This window comes from Ovis aries, chromosome 12 (assembly GCF_016772045.2).
Source record: "Ovis aries strain OAR_USU_Benz2616 breed Rambouillet chromosome 12, ARS-UI_Ramb_v3.0, whole genome shotgun sequence".
NCBI classification, from domain to species: Eukaryota; Metazoa; Chordata; class Mammalia; order Artiodactyla; family Bovidae; genus Ovis; species Ovis aries.
In genome coordinates this window covers 6,473,358-6,484,821 of record NC_056065.1, presented here as the reverse complement: position 1 = coordinate 6,484,821, position 11,464 = coordinate 6,473,358, and the positions used below count along the sequence as shown (strand labels likewise).

Here is an 11,464-nt window from a genome sequence, read left to right as displayed (position 1 = left end):
TAGAAGACTGAAGGCAGTGTCCAAGCTGGCCCGTCACCTGAGCTCCAGCGTTCTGACTGCTCTGAGGAAGGGTTTCTCAGGTCCTGCTGCAAGGGCACTGTGGCCTCTCCCACGCCTTCGCAATCGTCCCGCCCCCAACGATCAGGCCCTACCCGAGAACAGCCTTAGCAGACGGCTTTTGAGAGCTAGGAGGAGGACTCCTAGCTGACTCTGATGGTCTGTCTTGCCCTAGATCTGCCAGCTTCTGTTCCTTAATATCCAAGCCCAGTTAGGAGGCAGGGTCAACCTTAATTCATTCCTTTGCCACCACTTTAGGAAAAGGAGGAAGCTCAGGCTTCAGGTAAAAACTAGAGACCACATGTGTGTGAGCTTCATGGTCAAGGCTAATCTTCCTGGCACTTAGAAACCACACACACCGGGCAAGATGGCAGTTTAGAAGATAACCTGGCAACAACAGGGATATAGTATTACCTGCTCTCAACTGCTTCCAAAGGGCCATTAGCAAAGAAATGTATCTGTCTCTAGAAATAAACCGAGAGTTCCACTGGGGCCGGAAGGGAGAAAGGTCAAAGTTGACTCAACTCATCCATATTCTTCTATTTTTTTAATCATCACAACTTAGAGTGAAGGCAAGGAAGACAATGGTCGCAAAGGACCAAGAGATTGGGGGAGGTTTGACTGGAAGGGCAAAAAGAAGAGCCTTGGGCATAAGTTTTCAAAATGGGAAAATTGTTTTAAAACAATCTGATTCTGTACCTTCCATTCTTACCTCAACACATTTCATTTGATAATGTTTGTAGCTCTGAATTTTGAACTGAGCTCATAAACAGCATAGACTCATAGGGTAAAAATCCAGAAGTAAGGAGACTGGTGACATAGATACGAATGTTGGGGAGGATTGGAGGTGGGGTAGACGCCAAGATGATTGTCGCCATTTCTTTCAAAATGACTACTGACACGTCCAAGGAATAGATCCACCCCGCATCACTTGCCTGGGGCTTAGCTGGGTCCTGCTGCAAACCCCAACTTGAGTTTCAGCTAAAATCCTCGTAGGTCTGTGCTCGTGGCTTTTCACATTTGGGAGCAGCTGACACGACAGTGAGAAGGCCCATCATTGCCTTAATGATGGGACAGATGAAAAGGGGGACAGGGAAGGCAGGAACGGGAAGCAGAGAACGAAGTTCAAACTGATGTCTCCATGCTGTGTAGAGGGCTGTCCGAGTGGGAAGCAACAATTTGTGCTCGGGAGCAATCCACCGAGCTGTTGTTTTCGTTGGTTTCTGGAGTGTCCTCACCACCCGGCGAGGACATCTTAGTCCCAGGCTTAGACACCTTTTCAAAAATTTCCTCTTCTTGCTCATCCAGGAGTGGTGTTCGTGGCCCCTCCTCATCTATGGTGAATTCAGGGTGGGTCATGAAGTTGTGGATGGAGTTTTGGTTCTTGGGTTTCTGAATGCTTTCATGGAGGGAACTGTGGAACGCTTTGACCACTCTGATCTACACCAGGGGAAGGAAAAGGAGGGTGAGAAAACGCAGTGGTGAGAACTGGTCAGCAGAACAGGGGACTGGGTGGTTTGATGACAGAAACAAAGCTCAGCTACAGAACACTACTGCCCCACAACCCAAACCAAAAGCATGAGAAGAGATCATGAAACACCAGAACATCACGTGACTTAAATTTCAAGCACTGAGGTGGGGTGGGGAGAGTGAACAATGACAAACAACCAGAATATTTCAAAGCTGCATAAGAAAAAGTAGAAAACCCAAAGCAAAGTTAGCATTTCCAAACAATCTACTCTAGAAATTAAATAGGAAACAAAAAGATTCATTAGTTCTTTTGGGTGGAAGGCAAGGACATTGGAAATAGATGCAGTTTAATAGTCAAACTTAAAAGATGATCCAGACGTGGATTTCTGTGTTGGGGCCAAATATTTTGTGAGGGTGGAACGGAAGATTACACATTGAAGTTATCTGTTGAAAACCCTCAATAAGCCAAGCATGTATCAATTTGCACACAATACACGTTGGGTGATAAGCGACCATTAATACTGTGCGGCAAGGCAGACAATATCGTGCAGCTGTGTTAGCAGCATGCAAGAAATCAAAATTCTTATACTCTCCAATTTAATAATTGCTCTTTCAGTCAGGAAACATGCATATGTTTATATCCCACAATCTCCACTGTGTCCTACAAAGCAGAACTCCACTCCTTCAGCCCCTCCCCTTGAAGAGGTGGATAAATACAGGCATCACAGTTGCCCCCTCCGAGGCTGACAGAGGGCTGCTCTCAGTTCAGATGCGGCTGGACGTGTGCGGCCATGACTCTGACGCACAGTGGCTGTGCCGAGTCACAGAGCTTTCTCCAGCTGTTTGTAAATTACGAAGAGGAACATGATCTCAGGTAGGGGAGGGAGAGCGCGGGCTCAGAACAGAAGCTACTCAGGCCAGGAGGCTTTCCTGATGGGATGGATCATGAGGATGGAGGAAAGGGAGCCCCCTGCGGTTTCTCAAAGGGGATACACTCCTGTGAGTGTCACAGGCTTTGCTCTACTGCACAACAGAGGAAGGGGTTCCGTTTAGAGGAGAAGAAGAAACACCTGACAAGCACTGATCCCTCTGCCCAGCCTTCACTTTATCCATAGGCACCAGCTCTCTGGCAGCTGTTTTTCCAAACTGGAAACCTCTCTGAGGTACGCGTTAGAACTTGGGTTGGTAGTACTAGAGTAGGAGCAAGGTGGGATCCTGAGAGGCTGGAGAGAGAGGGGAAAAGAAAGCGGTCGTAGGACAGTTTCAGTTCTGGGAGGTGGCTGATCCTAGACTGATTCCAAAGTTCTTTCATCAGAAAAGAAATGGAAATAATGCAGGAGAGACTGTTGAGGTGGCAGAGGAGAGAGAAGTGATGGGGGCTGGGGCGGGGCACCTCTTCCAGCAAAGAACACCTTCCTGAAGAATATGGACCCAGTGAGCACACAGAGAGGCAAATGAACTGTGCAGCTGGTCTCAACGCTTCCCGTCACTGTGCAGAACCTTCAAAAGTAACGCACAGGGCAGGTTCACGGAAGCTGCATCTCTGCCGGCTAAGGCTTTATCTTGCCTCACTCCACAGCACCCCGGCAGACCCACAGGACAGAGGGCACTCAGAGCTCAGAAGGCAGAGGACGCTGTCACTCAGTGACATCCGCTCAGTGCTTCAACCAAGAAGAATCGAGGAACCTGGGTACACATTCACCTTGCTGCACACAAAGTGAGGATCTATCCTTCTATCCCTTTGGTAAGATCAGATGGAATCCAGGTTACATCTGGGTTTCAGGAAGTCCCAAGTTATAATGGGTCTACATCAAATCTTAGAGCAAAGCACCTGGATGAAGCGAGACCGAATCCAATGCCCTCAAAGCCACACTCCCCCTGCAGGAGTGCTAGCACAGCCCACTCTTTTCACTCTTCCGATCTCCACATTTCTAACACGTGCTACAGGCGACAGGCACCTTTATATCACGAGCTGGTCATCTTCAGTATGACTGATTTTCAAACTTCCTGCTTCTATTTTTTTTAAAAGTGACTGAAAACTTTGTTAAAACAATTATATGTTAAGTTCAATCTAGAAAACAGATGTTTAAAAACAGGGGTCACAATGAGGTTCTGGAGCCCTGTTTGGTGGCTTTTCCTCTCGCCTGTTGGGGGGATGAGTCACTGTTACAGGCAAACAATAAGGGAGATGAAGGTGACGTGGGGATGGGGGGTGGAAAAGATAGGGACAGTTTCTTCTTTAGGGGAGCAAGGAACAGTCATCCAGCTAGATAGCAGGGCTCTGGACTCTAAAGAGAAAGCAGCCACCTGTAAGCGAAGCTCGAGAAGAGGAGTCAGAGAGCTAGGAAGCACCATCTGGGGGCCTGGCAGGCGGAAAGGAGGGTGGTGGGCAGAGGGTGTGGGTTGTGCCAAAAGGCCTCTCAATCCCAGTGCTGACCTTGGAGACTCTGTGACGCGCACGGATGCCCACCACACAGCTACCTCATCACCAGCCCACCCCAGGCGGTGGTAGCCTCCCCTCCTGACGCACAGTGCCTGGTGCCCGAGCAGTGTGTGGGGGACAAGACACAGATAGAGGCGGCTGCTGGGCAAGCTTCAGGCCCTCTCCACTTGGCCAATCAACCTTTCCTTCCCCAATCACCGTCGCTCAGAGTCTCTGGGAAACGTCCCTCTGGGGCGCTTATCCTACAGATGAAAGTGGCTGATTGAAGAGCAACTGTTTCTCACGGCTCGGAGGCCGGAACCAGGCTGGCCCTTAGATTAGGCATGAGTGCTAAGGGCCACTCTCTGGAGTTCAGTGAATGGGAAGATGAAGATTCCCTTTTCTTTAGCTGGTATTCTGCAGGTTTCCTTTGCAGAAATTAAGGGAAGAGAAGGAATTAGGGCCTTCCTAGAGAGGGAAATCTTGGGCTTCCCAGGTGGTGGTAGTGGTAAAGAACCTGCCTGCCAATTCAGAAGACATAAGAGACACAGGTTCGATTCCTAGGTCAGGAAGATCCCGGGGAGGAGGGCATGGCAGCCCACTCCAGTATTCTTGCTTGGAGAATCCCATGGAGCCTGGAAGGCTACAGACCACAGGGTCACAAAGAGTCGGACATGACTGAAGCAACTTAGCATACAGAGAGGGAAATCTTAGAGATCTGTCTGCCAAACATTAGATAAATAATTGAATTTGTTTGGAAATCTGGAATGGGAAATGGGTTTTAAAATGCCTGACTATAACTTCTAGGCCCTCCAGTAAGAAGGCACAGCTGGAGGAAGAGCAGGGATGGCCTGACTCTCCGGGTTTTCTACCTTTGAGGGGTTGCACCATATCCTCCACCAGCAACTCTACATGAGCCCCGTGGTCACTGTTTTTTGCTTAGTCCTCCCACCTTCAAATCACCAGGACAGTTGACACTAACCCTTCCCAACAGAGAGGCAGGGTTTAAAATAGAACAGAGACTAGTTAGAAGGACATGGTAAAGCCAGAAGAAAGCAGGGAACAGGAGGAATACGGGAGGACTAGAGCAGGAGAGCCTTGCGTGCTGGAGGGTAAGACACAGATCTTGGCTGCCTTTGGGCCTGAAGAACACACATCCACATAGACCTCCTCTCCCGCTGCTCCTCACACCTCACATGAGAACACTTAGATAGAAAGACAATGGGCAATCTAGGTCTGGCCACCCTACACACTCACAATCAAGTGAACCACAGAGAAGGCAACTGCGCTTTCTTTACCCCCATCCCAGGGTTGGAGTGGTGGTATCCAGGAGTTGGGGAGAAAGAAACAGACTAAACACTCAGGTATTTGAAGCCCACAACATACTTAATACAGAGAGATGCCTTCCCCACCAAATACCTTAACAGCACTATCAGCAAAGAGACTTCTGTTTCCTCTCTGGGTCCCACTTGGGGAAGGTACAAAGATCAGGAATAGGAAGGCATAAGCATTAGCAATAATCCAATAATCTACCTATAGTCTACCAGATCTTAGGGTGAGCCCTGATGGCATTCTGGTTGACCAGATGACTGAGAAAGGGGTCCTAAAACTTTACAGCCAAAATAAAATGTGAAGTGTTGGTTATAAGTAAAACAATCAGAGTAGAGGAAAGGAAAAAAACAAAAAAAAGGTTGCTCTTCAGAAATTCCTACAAGAAAAAAAAATTTTTTTAACAGGTGAAAAATACGTTATTTTGATCTTTTTATATATTTCTCCTACGAGATGTGAATGAATAGATTCTTAAACCAGAGTTTGGCTGAAGATCCCTGAAAAGTAAAACAACGGGGATGCTCAGGCCTGTGCATGTGAACTGAACATCTTTCCTTCACATTCAGTTACCACTTTTATGCCAATACTGCCAGCTAACAGTGGAGTGGTGGCCAAAAAGACACTATTAGTATTGGCCAAACTCAACACTGATTCAACTATGACAGATCTACTGCTTAAAAAAAATGGGAATAATAGCCCTTTTATGCCTTTTTTTCAGGAGATCTCAACTTTGCCCCCAGATGAAGAGAGTTCTCGAGTCTTCATTTGGCTTAACCTTACACCTAACCTTAGGAGACAGAGTTGACAGTCAAAGGAGCCGAAGGAGAGGAAAGCAACAACAACATCTTCAAACAAAGCAACAAACAAAGTAAAGTAAAACAAACAGAACTCAAGGAAGGAACAGGCAATGCAGGGGAACAGTCAGAAAACAAGAGTACTGTCTTTAAAATGGTTACGGTTTAATAGCTTTTCAACATTAAAAAAATAATCCAATTAAAGGGCACACAGCTAGTTTTGAAGTGGAGATTTTGCCCCAACTTTTTGCCCAACTCAAAGACCAAAGGGAAAAACCAAAAGGAAAAGATAACCACGACTGGTTAAAGTGACTGCCACGTGCTCTCTTGTGGTCATTTTAGCAAATCATGCATCATAAAAGACTATCACTCACTGCCCAGAGTAGGAGATGAAACAGCAGCAGCAACAGAAGTGGTGGGGGGAGATTTAACTGGTGCTACTGTTACATAGGATGAGCTAGGAACACGTTTTACATCAAGGTGTTGACCCATGGTCTGGCGCCTTAGGACTCCCTTAAAAGAGGCTCCCGTCTGGAATGTGTTAATTACGTCGATCTGCAAAGAATCAGAAAGTGAGACAGCTTTGCTCCACAGTCATAGAGAAGTGAGAAAAGAGGAAGGGAAGGTCCAAGAGGGTTAGGGGAGGGGATGGAAAGAGCTGGGGAAAGGGGACAGGAGACGGGAAGCCAGAGAGAATCCCTCACACACAAAACAACAGTCAGGAGAAGGGTGGAAAAACGTTAATTGCACATCACACTTCATTTAAGGAACAGTTTGCCGTGGAGTCTACATACCCAGCCAGAATCTAGCCTTTCCTTCCCTTCCCTTTTAGCCTATGATGGACATTTGAGGTGTGCCGGTGTCCAGACACATCTAAAATTAAAGGGACTTTTCCCACTCCTGACTCCTGACAGAGAGTGACTTATTCACAGTTTTGACCCATACTCTTGAAAAAATAGAGCATGCAACTTAAGATAGTAGGCAAAGTATATATTCCTGAGTTCTGAGGCTCAGGAACTCTAAACCAATTAAATTGATTACCTATTCTTACAAATTTTCCAGGAAAACAACTTATGTGTTTAAACAGAGGCAATATAGTAGCCCATACACAAGTGGCCTTGGGGAAAAGGCTCCTAGGCCACGAAATTGCTGGGCTCACCCTCTTCTGGGTTATTCGCTGAGATACCCCTTCCTTGGGTGGGAGTGGACAAGGCCTCTGAAGGCGGAGCTCAGGAACACAGGGGTCAGGCCCTTAGAGAGAAGGCCTCCAACAGCAGTCATGCGCTGGGGTCCTGGAAGCACTGGCCCAAGTCAGTCATGAGCTCAGAAGGCAGACGGGCCCAGGAGGAGGAGCTGGCGGGCCCAGGAGGAGGAGCTGGCTGAGAGTGGCGGCGGTGCTCACCAGCTGCGGGTCTAGCCCTGCACACACTGCCTCTGATTTTCAGGGTCCGACTCCTCGGAGACAGAGGCAATGAAGGCCATTTGTCTTCTGACAGTGGCCTTGATCTGAGGCCTCGGTAACCTACCACCCTTATCCCTGACTTCTAAATGACAAGGAACAAATCAAAAAGAATTCCCTTACCCTTCAGGATCTGGTAGAATCACCTTAAAAATGCCCAAATGCCTAACACCACGGGTCAGCCTACCAGGGAGGTGGGAGAGGTGCTGACTCCACTCATCTAACCTCACTTCCCCAGGTGAGAAGGTGGGAGGGCAGGGACCTTGTGAATCAGACAGTTGCTCTTATTTATAAAGCTTCCTGAGAAGCCATGAAATGTTTAGGGCTAGTTTCTGGATTCAGACAAGGTTTGAGCTAAAATACCACTCTTATCACATGATACAGTCCTCACTTCCAAGGGATGGAGGAGCCTGACGCTGTGGGAGAAAAAGGTCTGCATGTGGGAAGGGGTCAGCCACAAGGAAGAAGGGGCTGGAGAGTCACTCCTTGGGCTTGTTAAGGCCACAAGGCCCCAAACAATGAAGATGGAAGTTTACCAAGATTCAAGCCCTCGAGTTTCCCAAACTTCCCCTCTCTAGTGCTTTTAGGTCTCCCAAAGTTACAGGGACCAGGACGGGACAAAGCCTGGCACTTCCCATCTCAGGTGTTACAAGGAGAATGACAAGGACCAGCTCTGCTGAGTGAAGGGATGATGCCAGGAGAGGGCTTTAAGATCCAGGGTGAAGGTTAGTTAGCACAGTCAGCCGCAGCTGCTGTGGAATCAGGGGTGATGGCGCAGACTGCTCATCACAGCATCTCTAACAGGTCGCCTATGTTGCCCAAGTTCGGGCTTTAATGTCATTCTGGTCCAAGCACCTCTTGCTCCAACAGAGAAAGGTGGTATATCTAAAGCTACGTAGGCAGCAAAACCAGAGGGGTATAGAGTCGAGGGGGTGGACACTGGTAGTGGAGGGAAGGGAAGATCCATGAGTCTCAGCCCCAGGAGAGAAGCCTGGGAAGGAGCCACGAGACACTGGAACGAGGGGATCCTGGCTAGGAAAAAATGTACATAGTAGAAGAGGAGGCAGATGATCCTGAAGGGAAGAAAAGAAGACAGGTTATTCTGAAAAGAGCAGACCTGCAGGGAAGCTCCGAGGCCTCAGAGACAGGAGCCACAGGAACTGAGCTCTCGGGGTCTGCGTGTGGGAAGGGGTCAGCCACACGGAAGGGGGTGCACTATGTGCAGCCTGGAGCAGGGGCTGCTGTGGAAACTCTGCACGTGCTCAGGGGGCTTTTGCAGACCCTGGGATTTCCCTCTGCAAGGAGGAGCTCCAGACGGGAAAGGGGCCCAGGACCTCCCTCCCGAGCCCTGGCTCCCCATCTCCATCTGCTGTCCTTCTACTGGAGACCAGTTCCCAGCTGCTACAGGAGTCCTCCCTCATCTGCAGGGGTAAATCCCAAGACCCCCAGTGGGTGCTTGAAATCGCAGCTAGTGTGAAATCCTGTATACACTATGCTTTTTCCTAGGCTAATGGGCAGGTAGCTGGTATAGTGAGGATATGATAGGCAATGGAATGATTTGCGTCCAGGGCAGGATAGAGTCGGGCAGTATGAGATTCATCAGCTTCTCAGAATGGCATAAAATGGAAAACTTACGAGTTATTTATTTGTGGTATTTTTCACTTAATATTTTCAGATTGTGGGTGACCACAGGTAACTGAAACCAAGGAAAGCAAAGTCATGGATAAGGGGCGATCACTGTCTCTACCTTAGAATATTCATTTCACCTTTCTTCCCTAGAAAGTGGTGGGCTTGACGAAGGAACTTTTGAAACCACCTGCAGTGCTATTTAGAGGGTGAAATTTACTTCTGGGATCTCTAGCCAATCTGCAGAGAGGCATAGGCCTGTTCTCTGGAGAACACCTTTGAGAACTTGGGGATTTCCAGTTCCCTGAGACAGGAAATTTTAGGACTAACACAACAGAGGTATGTGAGGTAAGAATAGGGAAGTGCCTAGACCAGGCCCTTTACCCCGGAACAGGGAGCTACAGCTGCTGCATGAAAGGTGGGGAGAAGAAGCTACTGCAGGGCTAGGGCCATGGCACTTCTGAGCAGCAGGAGCAGCTTCTAGCCCATTTCAGAGATCGCGGGAAGGGAAATGGTGTGAAGAAATTATAGCCTCTTCTTTTCTGGGGAGAAAATCTGAACCTGTAAAAGACACTCAGGCACTCAGAGACTACTGTTATTTATATACACTTAGCAATAAGGTTCCCCATCATGGTCTTACATTTTGAGTGGGGAAGACATAAAAGAGTGAGTTTCTTTTACAAAGATCCTCCAGATAACATCTACATTCCCTTAATAGCCGCTTGAGGATGTACAGTAAATGTCTGCTGGGAATGATGGTGCAGAGATACTGTCTGAACCCTTTCTTCTGCAGGGTCAGGAAAGACTCTGAACATTTCCCACCGGAGGTTAGGCCTAGCGCTTACAAGAGACTGTAAGCAGGAAGATGCCTACCTGTGAAGGGTGGGAAGCGGCCTTCAGACAAACCCAAAGCTAGAGGACCATGCTAGCAGCTGGGGTCCTGGGCTCTCGGCTCTCCACGATCACTCTCCTCTCAGAGGAGCCCAAATGGCCGCCTCTGCCTCTGTCTAACTTGAAGCAAGGGAGCTTGGGCTACCCACCAGTGAGAGGGCCTTAAGAAGGGTAGAGACACTGGCCACCAAGAACTACTGCCCTCCCAACACCTCCCAATAAAGACAGACGGGATTCCTCCTCCAGGGCAAGCACAGGCCACCATCACCATACCTGAGTCCGGATACGGTTCAGGCCCCGGAACCAAAGGATCTGGCCTCGGCGCAGCTCCATCTCTGCATGGTCGATCTCGTCCAGCCCCTCAGCATCCTTGGTGATCTCCTCTTTGGTGGTGCCGTGCCCAGCCTCCTTCAGGAACTTCAGGGATTGGGTAGGTATCGTGCAAATGACCTGAGAGCAGGGGCAGCAGAAGGGGAGACGCCAGGATCAGGGCGAGAAGAGCTGTCACTCGGCCGCGTGCGCCAGGCTCTGGGCAAGTCACGCTGGGCCCCACACCCCTCTCCCTGGGAGGGAGAGCAGAGAGAGAAGCACCAGCCCGCCTGGCCCAGCCTCTCCCAGGGCCCGACCAGCTGTCTGCGCTTGCGGAAGCTCGAAGGAGAACTTACATTCTAGTGTCTGACCAGCATCTGCCTTGTAACACACTTTATTCTCCTCCTCCTGTCTCGGTTCTCTTTTCATTTTGCCGTCTGTCTCTTAAGGGAATGCGTGCTACACGGCGGGAATGCGTGCTAAAGGGTGGGAACGTGTGGTATAGGGTGGGAATGCGTGCTACACGGTGGGAATGCACGGTATAGGGTGGGAATGCGCAGTACACGGCGGGAATGCGCAGTACACGGCAGGAATGCGCGGTATAGGGTGGGAATGCGCGGTACAGGGTGGGAATGTGCGGTATAGGGTGGGAATGGGCAGTACACGGCGGGAATGCTCGGTATATGGTGGGAACGCGTGCTAAAGGGTGGGAACGTGTGGTATAGGGTGGGAATGCGTGCTACACGGTGGGAATGCGCGGTACACGGTGGGAATGCGCGGTACAGGGTGGGAATGCGCGGTACAGGGTGGGAATGCGCGGTACACGGTGGGAATGCGTAGTACACGGTGGGAATGCGTAGTACACGGTGGGAGGGGACACAGACAAGAATCTGGGGCAAAATATGGCTGGGGACAAGACGGTCACAACGTGTGTGTGCACAAGGGGGACGGAAGGCTGTCAGAGGGGAGGGGTCCTCTTCTCAGTTTCCACATGCTAAGTGATTCCTCCTTTATAAAACTACAGTGAGAGGACCCTGAAGGTCTTCCTGGGCTTCAGGTGAGAAAGTGGATGGGGCAGCCCACAGAAGAAGGGATATATGCATATTC

At 49.4% G+C, this 11,464-nt stretch overlaps 1 protein-coding gene across 12 annotated transcripts in view; it reads right to left on the bottom strand.

Annotated features, from left to right (window-relative positions):
* Positions 1-591: 591 nt before the first annotated feature.
* Positions 592-11,464, bottom strand: part of LOC114117324 (plasma membrane calcium-transporting ATPase 4-like) — a 50,126-nt gene continuing 39,253 nt past the window's right edge. For 10 of the 12 annotated variants that reach the window (XM_060396317.1, XM_042257058.2, XM_042257059.2 and 7 more), the window contains 2 exons: positions 10,322-10,498; positions 592-1,497 (listed from right to left, as the gene is read on the bottom strand). In XM_060396317.1, the coding sequence (XP_060252300.1) occupies positions 1,183-1,497; positions 10,322-10,498 (492 nt within the window). In that variant the 3' untranslated portion in view covers positions 592-1,182. Of the gene's footprint in view, positions 1,498-6,368; positions 6,628-10,321; positions 10,499-11,464 lie in introns of those variants that run through there. The other 2 variants (XM_042257063.2, XM_042257064.2) reach the window with 2 other exon arrangements.